Source organism: Sminthopsis crassicaudata, chromosome 5 (assembly GCF_048593235.1).
Source record: "Sminthopsis crassicaudata isolate SCR6 chromosome 5, ASM4859323v1, whole genome shotgun sequence".
In the NCBI taxonomy this organism is placed as follows: Eukaryota; Metazoa; Chordata; class Mammalia; order Dasyuromorphia; family Dasyuridae; genus Sminthopsis; species Sminthopsis crassicaudata.
The window spans coordinates 179,514,664-179,532,727 of record NC_133621.1 but is presented as its reverse complement, the minus strand read 5'-3'; the positions used below and the strand labels follow the sequence as shown (position 1 = coordinate 179,532,727).

General features: G+C 37.7%; 1 protein-coding gene across 3 annotated transcripts in view; it reads left to right on the top strand.

The window, feature by feature from the left end:
* Positions 1-1,972: 1,972 nt before the first annotated feature.
* AEBP2 (AE binding protein 2) overlaps positions 1,973-18,064 on the top strand; it is a 38,767-nt gene continuing 22,675 nt past the window's right edge. For all 3 annotated transcript variants that reach the window (XM_074268893.1, XM_074268896.1, XM_074268895.1), the window contains exons 1-2: positions 1,973-2,695; positions 14,908-15,115. In XM_074268893.1, the coding sequence (XP_074124994.1) occupies positions 2,007-2,695; positions 14,908-15,115 (897 nt within the window). In that variant the 5' untranslated portion in view covers positions 1,973-2,006. The remainder of the gene's footprint in view (positions 2,696-14,907; positions 15,116-18,064) is intronic.

Here is an 18,064-nt window from a genome sequence, read left to right as displayed (position 1 = left end):
TTTACATTACATAATGGTGTTTGCCATAACATCTAAACAGGTATTTCAAGTTCCCTAAGTGCTTTCTCTAGAGTATTCTTGAATCAGTCATTTTTTAATAATGAAAAAATGTTTCCATGTATACAACATATGTGAAACTGAATCTTCCATGTTATTCTTAAAATTGTTCTTTTATTCCGAACTTTTTTTCCCCTGAGGCTGGGGTTAAGTGACTTGCCCAGTCACACAGCTAGAAAGTGTTAAGTATCTGAGAACAGATTTGAACTCAGGTCCTCCTGAATTCAGGGCTGATGCTCTATCCACTGAGCCATCTAGCTGCCCCTATTCTGAACTTTTTGTTTTGTTTTTTCCCTGAGGCTGGGGTTAGGTGACTTGCCCAGGGTGACACAGCTAGGAAGTGTTAAGTGTCTGAAACCAAATTTGAACTCAGGTCCTCCTGAATTCAGGGCTGATGCTCTATCCACTGAGCCATCTAGCTGCCCCTATTTTGAATTTTTTGTTCCTTTCTATGTATTAAAAAAGCCTCTCATCTCAGATTCTTACCCTCCCATTAAAAAGACCAAGGGGGAAAAAGGCCACTGGTGGTAACAAGCCTATTGAACCGAGTCCACACAGTGGTCGTGCAATGTCTTCATTATGTAAGAAATCATTACTCCTGGCATCCTCTTGGATTCTAGTGCTTTCCTTTTGTCTTGAATCAAACACTATGCCTGCAGTTTAATAAATGGCTTTATTTACTCGGGTCTAATCTCCCTATTCAGGATCTGAATTTTTGTTTTGCTTGAGGCTATTCTCACTAGTATTATCCTCTCTAAATCCTGCTTAGTTTAGATTTTTGTAACTGCTTTAAATTTCTCCCCACTTTAGTCCATCCTTGGCCGTGACACTTCCCTACTCTTCCTCTTTGGAAACTTCCTATTGCCTTTAGGATAAAGATTTTTCTAAGTTCGTTATTCTCACTAAGAGATTCGCCCTAGCAGTCGCTATTCGTTTTCCTGGTCTTCAGTGCACACCGAAATCTCATGCCTGGATTGCACTCCCTCCTCACGCACCCTTTATTTAAGGAGTAAGATAAAGCCTCTTGTATGTGGAGCCTTTCCTCAAACACTGAACTAACTGCCCAGTGACTTTCTCTGCACTTGTCCGGCAAACTTGTTTCTTATGGGAGGTAAGGGGGTAGTCCCTTTCCATTCTAGATATAACAGCACTGGACCTTGAGTAGGGTACTTAAGCTCTTGAATCTCTGGTCCCATCAGCAAACATTTTCTTTTCATCTGTTTATTACAGTCTACTCTGAACTTGTCCATATCTTTTTTGTTTCAGGCAATTTGAAGCAGTAAATGTCACTTCCCTTCCCCCACTCTTCCTATTACAGCGAACCCTACATACCCCTGCTGGAGTAGTTTTCTTTCTAAGAATTAGAGGCTCTAAGCGTCATTCCGCTCGTCTTTAGTGTTTCAAAGCTCCATCCTGCCCACAAAATGAATATTCACATTTCTTAGTCAGGCAATGCAGGCCTCACTTACTTATATAAGTAAACTTGTCACTCCCAAATTCCGTTTCCCACCTGACAGTTTTATTTTCTTGCTTTTGCTCACCGGTGCCCTAAGTGCTCGCAGACCAATTCCCTATTTTGTATGTGTGAGTCCAAGGTAACGGGGCTGAGAGAGAGGAACAACTGAGGTGGGGAAGGAATCAGCAAAGAAATAGACTGAATTTGAAAATGAGAAACTGACTTGGGAGTGAAAAACACAAAACTCTTACCGATAGGGCCCCGGCCCCGGTCCCTCCTCCCCGCCCCCGTCTCTGTCCCCATTCCTTAGCCACCTTTCGCGCAAGCGCTCCTTCATGCTACAAATATTCGAACGCGTTTATGTGCGCGCGCGCCCAGTGACGCCCCTCGCGGTCCCTCCTCCTGCTCTGCGGCGGCGGCGTCGGGGGCGGTGTCAGCGTCTGCTCAGGCTTGGGCGATTGGAAGGGAGGGCAAGAGGGAGGGAGGAGGCGCCATGGCCGCCGCTATCACCGACATGGCCGACTTGGAGGAGCTCTCCCGCCTCAGTCCTCTGCCCCCTGGCAGTCCCGATCCCGCGACGCGGAACCGGGCCGAGCCCTCCGGAGGAGAGGAAGAAGAAGAGGAAGACGAGGAGGAGGAGGAAGAAGAGACAGAGGCGCAGACGGTGGCGGAGCTGCTGCTGAACGGCGACGGCGGGGGTGGGGGCGGCGGCGGCGGCGGCGGGGGCGAGGCGGAGACGATGTCTGAGCCGAGCCCGGAGAGCGCCAGTCAGGCCGGGGAAGACGAGGACGAGGAGGAAGAGGAGGAGGAGGACGAGAGCAGCAGCAGCGGGGGAGGCGAAGAGGAGAGCAGTGCCGAGAGCTTGGTGGGCAGCGGTAGCAGCAGCGACGAGACCCGCTCCCTCAGCCCCGGCGCCGCCAGCAGTAGCAGTGGCGATGGAGACGGCAAGGAGGGCCTGGAAGTGCCCAAGGGACCGCGGGGCGGCCAGGGCAGCTGCGGCGGCGGCGGAGGCAGCGGCGGCGGCGGAGGCGGCAGCAGCAGTAGCAGCGTTGTCTCCAGTGCCGGAGACGAGGGCTACGGAACGGGGGGAGGCGGAAGCAGCGCTACCTCGGCGGGTAGGAGAGGCAGCCTGGAGGTGTCCTCGGACGGGGAGCCCCTGAGCCGCATGGACTCGGAGGACAGGTCAGTGCCATCCCGCGTCCCTCGCGGAGGCCGGGGGACTTGTCCAGCCTCCCAGAAAAGTCTAGATGAGTCCGTGACCGCAGTACCCCGCCCCTCTGGCCGCCGCCGCCGCCGAACAGCGGCCAACTCTCAAACCATTTTCTTTCCTCCCTTTCCTATCCCCGCCCCATTTTTTTCTTCTGGGTTCCCCCCACACAGTCACAGAGGGAGTGATCAAGACCCCTAAGTCCGACCCAACTGGGAAAGCCGCCGCCGGGAGGCTGCCCGAGGCGGTGTGCTGGGAGGCCGCCCGTCCGAGCACGCCCAAGGTTAGCTTCAACCATGTTCACGAACAGTTGTCAGAAGTATAATTGACAAGTGTTTCCAACATGGCTGGTCTAGCCCTGCTGCTTAGCTGCACAACTTACTCGCCCGGGGACGAGCCTCGGCTCTCTATTCCTTTTTCTTTTAAAGCTTGGGAAGGCTTTGGAGTTTTCTCTAGGCGAGTGAACAAAGTTTCTTAATTCAGTTTGTTACCAGGCTAGGCTCTAACCTCTCCTCCCCCATCCCTCTTTATTTACATATATTTTGCTAGGGTGTGAGAGAAACATAATTTAAGATTTCGTGGTTGAGTGACCGGGAAATAAGTTAAATGTGATTCTTATTCTGTAATGTTCCTTCTGATACTTTTAGGAGGGAAAAGCGGGAGGGGGGATGGTTGCTTTGCAATTTTGTTCCTAATTGCACTTGGAAGGCACAGTGATGTAGAATAAATTTAGCTGATTGTTATGACTTGTACCAGTTATCTGCAGTCCACTAATTAAATCTTTCCTTAGAAACTTTTAAAACGGCATCCTGATTTCAATTGACACAAAACAAGGTTTGTTACCATGTGGTGGGAGAGGCCTTATGTTTGAATTTTCTCAATTAGTAATATTTGAACACTGACAAGTTTTAACTGGATTTTAATTTGTAGAAGTTAAATAATATTGATAGTTGGATACAGCCAAAGCATGAATTAAGTGGGTTAACTAAGATTGGTAGCAGTAATATTTACTAAAATTAAGTAGTGCAAAACTTTCTGGGGAGGAATTGCAAATGTTTTAGTGATCATTATTTTCTTAATTTTTATTTAGTAAAGTTTATCTAGTAAATAGTTCTTAACTTTTGATGAAGCTGTTTGACATTAGAATGTTATGTAGTAACATTTGTGTTTGTAATGCATGGATGTAATGCATATTTTATAATCCCTATATTGCACACGATGTATGGCTGGCTTCAGCAATAATTCATTACTAGAGAGTTATAAAAACATGTTCTGCCCATGCTCTCTGGTTAGAGTAAACAGAATATTTTGTTTATTCACTTCCTAAGAGCATCATGGTATAGTGGTGTGAATGCTTTCCTTGGAATCTTCCAGATTGAATGTTTGATATTTGGGTGACCCTTTACCCCCTTCACAATATCTTGTAATATCTTGTCAGTAAAATGGGAATAATATCTTGCATCCTCATGAAGATCAAAGGAGTACTTCAGAAACCATAAAGTGTTCATAGTTTAATGTTGGTCGGAAAAGCAGGTGTCGTTTTCAGAAATCAAAATTATTTCATGTACCCACCTGTGTTTTCTTGGGGTAAACCTTTTGGAACAACTTTCTGTCTAGCTTAAAAGACAACAATGGTAACTTTTTGGAAGTCACCCTTAAACTATGGATTCTCTGGCATGTAAATGATTTTAAAAGATGGAATTTGGTGTACTTTTAAAATTCATGGTCTGTAGCAAAGAAATGAATTGAAGCCACAATTTTTTATACTTTTCAATGTAATTCATTGATTTTTTTTTTTTTTTTTTTTAAACACTACCTTTTGGGAAAATTAGGTTATTTTTGACTTGGAAAAAAGTTTGTACGTTACTATATGCTGGTAATCTGGAGAACAAAGATGTGTTTTGTAGTTTGACTTCATGGTAGCAATATTTGGAGGGGGGGGAAAAGTGGGGAACCAGGAACAATTTTATGAAGGTTTGGCCTTTGCAGAAAATCTTTTCATAAGGAATTAACTGGCAATGATCAGAGGATACTTTTGTGGATGAGGACTTGAATTGGGACTTAAATGGATGTTCTATAGAGAAAATTGATTGGCAAGAGAAGCAAACAACATGCCAGTTAGAACTGTGGATGGACTTGTATGAATAGGCTTGAAAGGCTCTAGATAGAGAAGTTAAGTTTGAACATTGATTTTTTTTTTTTTTTTTATAAAACTCTAGCAGGGTGTAATAGTACACTTAATACTGGTGGTTTTTTGTTTCCTTTTCACACATTGTGCTTAGGGTCCTTTGCCTGAACTTGTCAGTTGTGTTAGAATAAAATTTCTTTTCCCTTTTGATAAGAAAATGATGAATTTTAAGGGGGAATATGCAGGATTTTTTGTATACATTTTCCTATACATTTTTAAAAAGGATAATTGAAGGATGAGCCAATTAAATTTTACTCACCTGACAAAGGTTATATAATCATAGCCTCATTTTCTTTCCCCTTAGGCAGTTTTACAATTTGAATTAACCTGAAGCTATAGAAATTTTCTACTTTCTAGCCTTCTTTTCCCTCTCCACCTTTATTTACTTGCAATTTTAAATTTATTAATATGTCTGCAAATAGAATATGACAAACTTAAATTAGCTAAAGGAATAAAAGCCTTTTAGTATAAGTGTTAAAGTTTAATAAGAGATCCAGGATAATTTTTGGAAACCTACAAAATGAGGTTCCTCCACTTTTGGGAATCAAATGTTTGCAATAAATTTAACTTCTTGCATTTTAACTTTAGACATGTGTATCCTTACCCAGTAATGAAATTATAAGTTTTATGAGTAAGTGGTAGAGGCAGTGTGATTTAGTGGAGAGAGATCTAGCTTTAGGGAGGAAGAAGTGCTTAGGCAACTTGTTAAAACTAAAATTTGCAAAGAAGATTCCTATCTAAATAGGACTGGCTTTCTGGGAGATGCCTGGACCATATCCAGGATTTAAAAAATTGGATCTGCCTATGTAAGTTAATTTTATGTTTTTACTTGGCACAGTATCTAATAGATTTTGAATCTAGATGTATCAGTCTATTCATCTCACTTGTAATTTCTCTAAGATTTCCTTTGAGATTTTCTGTTGTCCATGTGAAAAACACCATGCCATATTCTTCATTAATTTGTGTTCTATATAGCCTGGGATTACCTTAATGACAAAATATCAAAATAATTTTATGAACACACTGAAGAAATCCTTTTTGTATTTCAAGATTTTTCTCTAGTTTTAGCTTCTCACTTCATAAAAGGTAAGAGAATTAAGGGTAATGCCAGGAGGGAGCTTACTGCATCTGATGGTGGTAAAACATTGTGAAACAGGAAGTAGGATAGTTTTATTGCTGTTAGGAATAGTAAAAATCTAGTTGTAAAGTGAAGAACTTGAAGCAAAGCCTGAAACTATATTTGTATTTGTTACAGAATGAAATATTTTCATCATTTTCTTTAATGGATGCAAAACGATTTTGTACCTTATCTGTCATGAGGTGCTTTTAAGAAAGTATAAAGCTCTTGTTTCATATTACATAGGGAAACTAGTCCAGCCATACAGCTACTTCGTTTTCTAACATAATTGTGAAACTAATTTTCTTTGGTCCAACTTATCATTTTATCACATCTGAGCAACTCCTGGTGTGGAAATTCATAGTTTTACACAGTGATAGGATGTAATTAATGGATTGTCTTATTCCATAGCTAGTATCTGTCAGGAACTAAACTTGAACCCATATCCCAACTTTCTTGACTCCTAGTATTCTATTTAGTATGCTACGTTTCCCTTTTGGCTAACTACCCAGAGATGAGCAATGTGTAACAAAAAGATCAAAAAACACCTGAAGAAAAATGTTATATCTCTGCCTTAACTAATTTTGCATAGATGCAGAGGAGAGTAGGGAAGGTAGTCATTTTTCAATATGAGTATTGGGATTTCTTGACCACAATACTGGAGAGGTTTGTTTGCTATTTCCTTCTCCAGCTCATTTTGCAGATGAGAAAATAGTATTTTCAAGGTAAATAGTATCTGAGGCTGAAGTCAGGTAGATGTGTAAGTATTTGAAATAAGTTGATAGACAAACTTTGTTACTGTCTAAGCCAAGACTGCAACCTACATTTCTTGAGCCAGAATAATGTTAAAATGGCAGCGTTTTTAAAAGTCTGGGGCACAAAGTCTCAGAGAATTTGGTAAAAAGATCACAATGAGAATCCAAGGCTCAAGTGGAATTGAATTGAACTAAGTGTTGCCATCTCTTGTGAAACTTTTTAATAATTATTTTAGGTTTCTTGGACTTGATTGGGCAAATAGCTACTCAGTTTCTCCAGCTCATTTTTTCTTATATTTAAGTGTAAATAAATTTTTTTTTTTTTTGATAATTCAGAGACAACACCACATTAGCCCTGTCAAATCAGGGATGCTAATGAAATATATATTTTTAAGAAGGGGAGGCTTTAATCAGCCTGCTTTATAACCAGCCACTGGATCCAGATACTTCTGGAGGGCATAGTGAGGCAGGTGATATTGCATATCCTTCCCTCCCTTTAAATCTAATTTATTTGTATGCCATGGCATCATCTTCCTGCTATCATGGTCCTTTAAGGAAAGGACAAATAAACAGTAACTTTATTGTTAGATCATATCATAGTTGGGAGTAGGAGTCTAGTACTAACAAAGATAAGTTTCTTAGCTTTTCCTAGGGAGGAAAGGGGGAAATGTCCCTTTTCAGACTTGTTTCAGCAATTCATTTATCTCAGATCTTTCTTTGGAGATAATAAAGTACCCTCTTTGAAGGGGTCAAAAGTTCAGAAAAGGAAGGCTAGAATGTATGACACTAAAGCTGAATTGCTTATGACCATGACATGACCTGAAAAGTTTTCTTAATTTTGTCTTGGTAATATAATTGTGCTACAATGAATGTTTCCAGTTTAATGTAGGCATTTGTAACAAAGAAGGGAATAATATACTATTGACCATGTCATAAAAGGTGATTTGTTCTTATACATGGCCTCTGAAGTGGAATTTGAATAAAAATTACAAACAAGTTAATATTGAATAGAATATAACTTTGGGGGAATAGGGTGTCTCATGTTAATTTTTGCTAACTTCTTGACTGCTATTAGAACTTGAAAATAAAGCCCTTGTGTTTGGAAAAACTTCCTTTTCTTCTCAGCACTTGATATAAAATGTTTTCTTCTAGTTATAATTGGTCTTTTAATTCTAAAATCTTGTTCCCTTTTTAGCTTTCAATGTTCTCTCTGCTAACTATCCCATCTTCCTGTTTTCTTTCAAATCTTAGCTTAGGTTCCAAATCTTAATTCATGTCCCACTTTCTACAAGAAACTTTCCCCATTGTCTTCTCTTTCTAACTTGTGATTACAGAGGGTACTACCATTCTTATGTTCATGTAGGTGTTCCTTCCCTCACTACCCATATCTATTCAGTTTCCACATTTCTCCTCCATCTTATGCTTGTTTCTCTTGACTCTGCTGTCACATAGAGTGTAAGCCCTTCATCTCAGTTATAGATTGTTGAAGTAGCCATTTGTTTACTCTGTGCTCTTTCCCACTTTTAACACATCTGTCAAATTGATCTTAAAATGCAGGTCTGATCATTCTTCGCCTAGTAAATTGCATTAGCTCCTTATTACCTCTGTGATCAAATATAAAGATCTAACTTTAGCTTCTTGCAATTTTTCTTATACTTGAATCCCCAATACACTGTTTCAGTGACATTGGTTTTGCAAATTCTAGAATAAGACATTTTATTACTTGCATATTAATTAACAACTGGGATATTTTGTTTCCTGGCTTCCAAGTTTCATCTATCTTGTACAAGGAGTCCTTCAGACACCATTACTTCTAATTAACAGTGTCTGAGATTATACCCTGTATGTGTTAGCTAGGTGGTGATGTCTAGGCCTAAAGTCAGACTTTGTTCAAAAATTTAGAGGTGGATGAATAGTCCTGAAAAGGACTTCCAGCAAGTCCTTACACCTGTTAGTTCAGAGTACCTGCTTGGTAGGCCTGTAAAAGGATCAAGAGCTGTTGTAAAGTGCTTGATATAAAATAGGCCTGGAATAAAAATATTTTCTATATTTTTGTGCACAGTGTGTGCATGATGAGCTCAGGCTAGGGACTCTTTGCTGCCTTGTATTTCCAGTTTAAGCTATGTTTCAGTGGCTCACCTGGACTTGGTTCTGTCTGCTGGAACTAGATAGAGCAAGGACTAAAATCACATCATTTAAAAAATTTTTTATCAATTGTCATATAATTTCTCCCAGTACCTTTAGCACTCCCAGAAAATTGTCCACTTGTGAAAATTTTTCTTTTTTCAGTAATGCTGAAATTCTGAAAATAATGTAATACATTATTTTATAATAACATTTTTTTAAATGTTTTTCCATTTATCATTGTTATGGTATGTTTTGGCTTTGCCTGCTTCATTCTGCTTCACTAAATATAGGTTTTACAAGCTTCTTTATATTCATCATTTCTATCCTTGGAGCATAGTAATTTCGTGTACTTCATTGTTTTTGAGTTATTCCCCAGTTGGTGGGCATCTACTTTGCTTACAATTTTTTGCCATCATAAGAAGTGTGGTTATAAAGTGTATATGTAGCTTTATCAATGACCTTAGAATATGTCTGGTAGATCAAAGGATATGGGCATTTTTTTTTTCTGAGGCTGGGGTTAAGTGACTTGCCCAGGGTCACACAGCTAGGAAGTGTCTGAGATCAGATTTGAACTCCTGAATTCAAGGCTGGTGCTCTATCCACTAGGCCACCTAACTGCCCCCAAGGATATGGGCATTTTAATTTATTTGCAAATTGCTGTCTAAAATGGCTGTACTATTTCGCAGCTCCACCAATATGCACCAGCATTCCCATCTCCCTTCACATTTGTGCCTGCATCTGCCTTTGCCAGTTTATAAGATTTGAGGTTTACCCTTCAAAGCTTTTTAAAAAATTGATCTGAAAAATCCTTTTTATGTGGTTGTGTTGATTTCTGTCAGATTGCTTTTCCCAGCATTTTTTTAAATCAAAGAAGGAATTCTTTGTTTACTGGTTTGTTAAAACATTGTTTTACTCATTGAGTTCCATTCTGGCTTATCCCTTGATAAAACTTTTAAAAAGGAATATTATAGATGGTTTAGTTTTGAGTTCTAAATGCAGTTCCTTAATTTTAGATGTATAATATCTAGTATAGTATTTTCAGTATACCACAAGTTTTTTGGTTTTTTTTTTCTCATCCCCTCTTGAGTCATGCCCCATATCAAAAGATGCACATGTTGAAAAGAGTACTTTTAACTCCCACAAAAAGGTGGTGATTCTCTCCTCATTCAAGTTATGTTGATATTTTGTGTATGCATATTTCCTTCTGCTTATTTCACTATTGGTGATGTTTCCATGCTTTATTGTATTCACATAATTGCATTCATGCACTATGGTTCAATCATTCAATGTTCATCTGTCTTTCCATTTCTTGCTATCACAAATGGCTTTCTCCCTCTAGGACTGTATTTTTGTATTGTTTGTTTTCCCTCTGTCATCCGGCTTTGATTCAACTACCTTTTTATAGATGGTTTTGAAAATTAATTTACCACTTATTTTTAGCCTTCTTTTAAAAAAAATTAGGGCAGCTAGGTGGCTGTACCAGAACTGAATTCAGGAGTTCAAATCTGGTCTCAGACACTTAACACTTCCTAGCTGTGTGACCTTGGGCAAGTCACTTAACCTCAGCCTCAGGGGGAAAAAAATTTCAGTTCCAAATTTATTTAGCCCTTCCTACCTATTAAGGCAAGTGATATTTTGTGAAATCATGCAAAACATCCATACTAGCTACATTATGCAGATTATTTTGCTCTGCTGGGTTTCCAACTGCTGCTGAACATTGTCACTTGTGTATGTCCTTGATATTTCAAATTAAACATGTTTTTCATATGTCTTCATTTTGTATCACTTCCTCTAGTCACATTCATCTCAGTCACATTACAGCTACTCACCTCATTTTTGGGTTATTTTAATATCCTTCTAATAATTCTCCCTGGCTCCAGCCCCTTTCCCCTCTTTACTCCTTCACTTCTGCCAAAATCTTTATTCCTGATATTCTAACCTGTCATTTTTCTGGCAAAAAATTTAGGTGACTTCCTTTTGACTCTAAATACAGGCTATTTTATCCTTTCTAGCCCTGTCTGACTTCCCAGTCTGTTTTTCCTGGAAGAATACACATTCCTTCTTTCTCTTCTACAACCTAAACAAGCCTACTTCTTGTTCCCCATTACACAACATTGTATCACAGTGCCCTTTATTCAAGCTGTTTTGATTTTTCCCCACTCCCTCTGCTTTTGTCTTTCTGTTTCTATATATTTTGTATTTTAATTGCCTGTGTAAGCTTTTACCTTAGGGTAGTTTATCTTACACAGTTCTTAAGATACTATTGGGTATTTGCTTTAGTAAATGAAGGGGAGACATAGGTTCATATCATGTCATTTTGATCTAGTTCTGTACCCTCTTCATAGATGAAAAAATTAAGGCTCAGGAGGTTAAATAAGTAACATGGGGTATATTTGCACTTAAAACTCCAGCCTGATTTTTCATTTCAACTTTTTTTATACATCAATCCAAACAGTTCCTTTTGTAATTAAAGGGTACTATGAGGAGGGGCAGCTAGGTGGCGCAGTGGATAGAGCACCAGCCCTGAATTCTGGAAGACCAGAGTTCAAATGTGATCTCAGACACTTACACTTCCTAGCTGTGTGACCCTGGGCAAGTCATTTAACCCCAGCCTCAGGGAAAAAAAAAAAAGAGTACTATGAGGAAGATGAAAAGATCATCTAAAAATTGCTCATTGCTCAAAGTGGTCAAAAATTTATAGATAATATGGAAGCATTAACTTAAAAATCTAGAAGCATAACTAATTACAACTTCATTCCATGGAATTTGTAGAGGGAATAGAAAATTTTTTGAAGTTATCTCCTCCTTAATTACATCACAACTTTTCATGGGTTTGAATTTTAAAGACATTAGTTTGTAAGAGGAAAGTAGAAAATGAGAGGAAAAACAGCTCAAATCTTCAGGTCATAGACCTGAATTTTTCAATTACAATTTGCTCATGTAACTGAACATTAATAACTGTGGAATAGTACAGCATTTGGGTAGAGGGGTGGTTTGAATAAGCTACATATACCAAAATTTTTGCATTACACCTGAAAGTAAAGTCTAGTAGAAGACATCCAGATAATAGTATATCCCATGTCTCCTGAGGGAAGACGATCAGGTTTTGGATTGGAGTGTCTTTACCATTTATGCCAATAATATCTTTCTGTGTCATCATAAGGTAACATAAGTTGTCTTTTGCTTCATGGTCATTTGTCCCAGTCAAAATGTTGGGTGAACTAAAAGGTGCAAAGACAAATAAGTTATAACTGCCTTTCCTTTGACCTCAGGCCTTCCATGTACTGTTTGTGTCCGTAGGAGGAAGACGTAGTTGGTGGGAACTGTTCTTTCCTGCCTGGTTCCCTCCTCTCTTGCCCATAGCATTGGGGACATTCAAACCTCCAGTCTATTGGGAAAGAGGGGGGAACACCTTCCTCAAATGTGAACATTCTTATATTTGCAGTCTCTTTAGGTCATCATCTAAATTTCAGTGTCTACCAGCTACAACTTTTTCCTTCCTTATACTTTTAGAAAGATAAGGAGTTGTGAAGTGGGGCCTTTTATGGGAAAGTGGTGCTTTCATATGATTCCCATACTGTTCTTGCCTTCAGCCCATTCTCCAACCTTAGTGGAAGAGAAGGTGCTCTATATAGGTATAGAAATATGTTTCACACGTGGTCGTTCCCTGCATGTCCACTGACTCCAAACTACTGAAGATCCATTCCTCTTCTACCTAATTCCTCATTCCCCAAATCAAATACCACTCAACCCTCCCACTGTATCCTCTGGAATGCCTATTACATAGGTAACATAATTCCATCTTTGTCCTAAATCTCATTTTTTTTTTTCCATCTAGCTGTTAGTGAAATAGTGCTCCTGGCCACCCTTCATGTATTCCCTTCACCTCACTTAGTTTTAGGCAGGGCAATTATAATACTCCTTTGCTCTCAGTTGTCAGATTTTTAGGTTTTTTCCCTTCACCCAGTCACTTCTGAACTTGATATGAATCATCTCTAACAGCCATATAAAAGTCTTACTAGCTGTAGATTATAGATCTAGAGATCATTCCTTTTCCTCAAATGAGTTTACTACTTGACTCGCAAGTTTTTTTATTCTTAGTTCCTGCTGTCATAACTAGAAGACTTTAGCATATCAGCATACTTAAACAGCTTTTCACTTTTCCATCCATCTTGCCTAAATCACAAAGATGAGTCATACCCTTGATCTTGCCATCACTCAGATGCACCAGCTCCACATTCAGGAGTTGCAAGATTATCTTATCTGTCTTTTGCCTTTCATCTCTTCTCCCATACAAAACCTTACTCTTAAGTTCCCTGTGGGACCTTTATGGTTCCTTGACTCCTTGTTCAACTCAACCTTGTGCTTTCTTATCACTTTATCAGTAATGCTGTGCCAAGTCTCAGCCTTGAATCACTCCTGCCACTTGCCATTTTCGCTTCTGTGCACCTGGTGCTCAAAGAAGTGAGAAATCATTTATCTTGGGTCCCTTACTAATCTGCTAATATCCTAAATGGCACCCTCACTTAAAGGCAGTCCTCCACCTGCCTCAACAAATCACTCTCCATAGGGTCTTCCAAATCTTTAAATTCCTTCTTAAAAGTTTCTGTGATGCTGCTAAATACCCTTTCAAATGAGAAAAACTTTATAGAAAAAAAGATTGAAACTCTTCTCTAAAGTTTTTTCGTTCTTCATCTGTTGCGCAGTTGGTTTTCTGCCACTTTCTCCTCTACCCCATGAATATAATTTCTCTTCACCAAGGCATGTTCAAGTGATTCCATCATCTGCCCTTTCTTGTGATCCTTACTTTTATTGCCTACAGACAAGCATCCTCATTTAATCCTTTCCATACCTGCTGTCATACTAAGAAGGCTCTCTGTAATAGGTGCCCCTACTTTCTTTTCTCTCATTCTCTTAATCTATCATAATCTGACTTCTTACCTTTTTCCCACAGAAACTACTTTCCAAAATTACTAATCTTAGTTGTCAATTCTCATTCATCTTGACCTTCTCTTTTATTTTCTTTTGGGTTTTAAGGGTACTACTCTAGGTATACTTTCCTTTTTTGGTTTCTCTTCCAAATGCCCCCTGTAATTTAGGTATCTCTCAGGGTTCTGTCTTTTGCTCTCTTTCTTGGTTTCATTTGATTTCATTAGTTCTCATAGATTCAGTTAACTATTTCTATGCTAATGATTTGAAGTTAATTTAACTTATCCCTCAATTTTATGCCTCCATTCTTGCATCTCCCAATTGTTTTTCAAACACTTTGAACTATTTTAAAATCAGTGCCCAGGATGGAACTCTTTGTCCTAAACCTTCTCTGCCCAGCTTATTTTACAAAACAGCGCCATCTCCCCAGGCCCTCAGGCTTGAAAACTAAACCCTCACCTTTTATCCAAGGTTTTTTGCTTAAGGTTTGGCAATTTCACCTTTGGAACATCTCTTCATATACCTATTGATTCTGCTGTTGATTATGCCTGCCTTAAGTCTTTCCATCTTCTATTCAGCTGATTTTCCTTTGACCTTCCCCTCTTCCTACTCCTTCCTCTCCTCCCCCCCTCAGTAAGCTCCCTGTTGCTTTCATGATCAAATAACAATCTTTTTGGCATTCTGAGTTCTTTATAACATGGCCCCATCCTGTCTTCAGTTTTTTCTGAAGTGTATATTCTGGGTGTCTACTATGCCTTGGAATATTCTTCCATATCTTCTGCCTTCCCTGAGCCACAATTTAAAACTCTACAAAAAGAGTTTCCAGCAATTTTAGTATCTTTCTCATTAATTTTCATTTACATATATCTTTTTGCTTGCCTTTATCCCCATTGCTTAGTTCTTTTATATATATATATATATATATATATATATATATATATATATATACAGGTGCTTATTGATTTGTCATGATTCCTATCATTACGACATAGGAGCTGTAGCATTTTAGTTACTAAATCATAGAATACCTGCAGTATTTTTGTATTTCTAAAAATGTTTTTTCTTTTACAGCATAAGCAGTACTATAATGGATGTAGACAGCACAATTTCCAGTGGGCGTTCAACTCCTGCAATGATGAACGGACAAGGAAGCACTACTTCTTCAAGCAAAAACATTGCCTATAACTGTTGTTGGGACCAGTGCCAGACTTGCTTCAACTCTAGTCCAGATCTGGCAGATCACATTCGTTCCATACATGTAGATGGTCAGCGAGGAGGGGTTGGTTTTATTCCTTTTTCTACTCATGTCCTCTCCATCCTATTTAAATTATTTTATAATTTGAAATTACAACCTGGCTTTTCTTTTTTCTTACTTTGGTTATATAATTTAAAATTTCTATTTCTTTTTTACATATCATTTCTTTTGTGGAATGCATTTGTATTATATGAACATCAGCTTACTTAGTTGTGATACTATTTTTTAAAAGAGGGGAAAAATTCTATAGTACACATTTTTGGTTGCTATTGTGTGCTGGGTCTTGTTTTTTTTCAAGTAAAAGATTTTACCACTAAATTTTGCTCTTTTGTTTTTCAGGCTTATTTATATTTAAGTATTTTATTGATTTTTCTGTTTTTGAAAAAAAAAACAAAATCATCACAGCTATTCTTATATAAAACATTCCCTTCTGGTAGTTTCCTCCTATGGTATCATTCTTGGAATCCTCCTTTGGTTTTTCAGATAGTTTTTTTTTTTTTTTTTTTTTTTTTTTTTTAATATCTCTTCATATTGTTGCAGTCATTTATGTATATTGATCTTTTAATTCTACTTATTTTGCTCTCATTTCCTATAAATCTTTAATGCATAGAAATAATCATCTTAAAAGTTTTTCAGTCATTCTGCAAGTGAACATCTAATAAGCTAATGCAAGAAATGCAGTGATTATTTTGATATTTATTGGGCCTTTGTCTTTGACTTTCATGTTTTCTATGCCTGGGAGTAGTATTGCTACTACCAGGGACATGAATAATTAAATTACTTTTCTTGAGTAATTCTACACTAATATCCAGCATGGTTGTTTTCATAGTTCAGCCAACAGTGCAATAATAGTGTGTGGCTTATTTGGAGTCCTTCTGACATCAACTCTTTTTTTGCCAACTTGCACAGTACTACTTGTAGTACAGGATATAGGTCAAAATCATTTTAAAATTGTTTTTCCTTTGGGTCTGTGTGGGAGGTATAACAAACTTGAAATTTAGAAGACTGGCACAGATAAAAATTTAAAAAACAACAAAACAAAAACTAAATTTGTTGTATATAGTAGCTACTTTTTCCTAGTCTACCCTTACACACTCCTGCTCATGATAAAGCAAAAGAATATCTTAAAATGTCAAAAAGATCCCTAGTTCTAATTGTTGACTTGTCTATTTACTAAAAGTATTAGGAAGAACAAATTACCGTACCCTTTGTGCATTTACACTTTGGGCATTTTGGAGTAAGTGACCTGCTCAGGGATCCCCTATAGTTGCCTAGTGTTCTTTTACTCTGCCACATATTTTATAAAATTTTCTCATGAATGGTGAGTTTTTCTCACCATTCTTTTTCACCTCCCTGTAAGAAATTTAATATTTTAAGAAAAAAATTATACTTGAAAAATATTGGGAATGTGCAGATACACAATACCTACCTTCAAAGGAGTTACTTGTAATTTTGCATTCTATGTTTTTCCCTTTTTGTGGTTTTCTGCTTTGACCCAGAGTTCACTATTGTACAAAAGCTTTTTATACTCCAAGTAGGTCATTGATAAGAAACTCTCTTTATGTACATCATATTCATAGCAGTTTGTGATAGCAAAGTATCAGAAGCAAATTCTGCCTGTTGATCAGGAAACAAGCAAATTTTGAGGCATGAATTTAGTATTGTGTTGAAAGATGATGATAAAGTCTGCCTTCCTTTAAAGGGAACAGGTTCACTGAAACCTGATCAAGAAAACCTGATCGCCATAATCACCCTGCCCCTACAAATAGGAATGTAATTGTATTTTTAAAAACTCTTCTCAGAGGCCAAATATAGCACACAAGGAATTTCCATTTATAGTGAGATGTGTATATTATTTTCATAGTTTTCCTTCAGTGTTGTTCCAGAACATAAATTTCTTCAGGTCATGCCTTTTACTTTTAATTCATGGTTGTTCTCTCATGTACCAAAACTTGTATGTATGTACAAGATTATTTCATTGAGAGATCTATTAGAACAATTTAACAATTTTCTAGTTTTTAAAGTAGAAATGAATTTTAGTTTTAATAGTATTGTACCAGCAATGTTTAGTGCATATATAATAGGAAACCTATTACCCACAGCTAAATACAAGTATAACAGAACTAAATTCTTGGGTCCCTGCTTCTGTGCATGACTGGGTTTCTACACTTTTAAACCACTGTCGGTCCAATTATGTATTTCTGAGTTGTCTGCTGTCCAAGCTGGTCACTCTATTTGAGAAATGTCAGTCTTTTGGTACTTTATTAAAATTCATCTATGTAGTTCCTTTTGATATTTTGTTTGTCTCACTTATTCTTTTATAGACTCCCTTCCTTGGTTGGTTTCTTATTTTTCTTTTTTGTAGGATGGTGTGTGAAGATTTGATGCAGGCCAACCACCCTTTGTTGATAGGAATTCTGCCTCTTAAATCTTTGAGAAATAGTCATTGTGGGTATATGTTAACATCTTGAAGTAGCTTTCAAGATTTTACTCCCTTTAATTTGAACATCTCTTGTAAGACATCAAAAATAATTTTGTGTGATCAGAATACAACAAATTTGTAAATGGATTAAGAAGAAATTGTCTCATTGTTCACAATATATTCCATGTAATAGTGGTGGGATTATTATTAAGCAAATTTGAAAATTTTTTACTTTCGTTGCATAGGAAAAGGCCATTATTTTCATTACTTTGGGTGGAATTTTACATTTCCAATACATTTTTTGTATAATTCTGCCATTAAAAATACAACATAATGGATGGATATCTAATTGTAAGAATTTCTGCAATTTTTTATGGGGGGCGCTATATTCCATTTAATTTGCTAGTATAGATACATGTTACTTTTAATTCAACTTTCTTATGTGCCATTAGAGTCCCTCTGTTCGGGTTTTATTTTTTTGAACTGGTTAAAAGTTAAAAATCCTACATACAAATATCACATACATTCAGTGTGCAGTTTTAGTAAAAAAA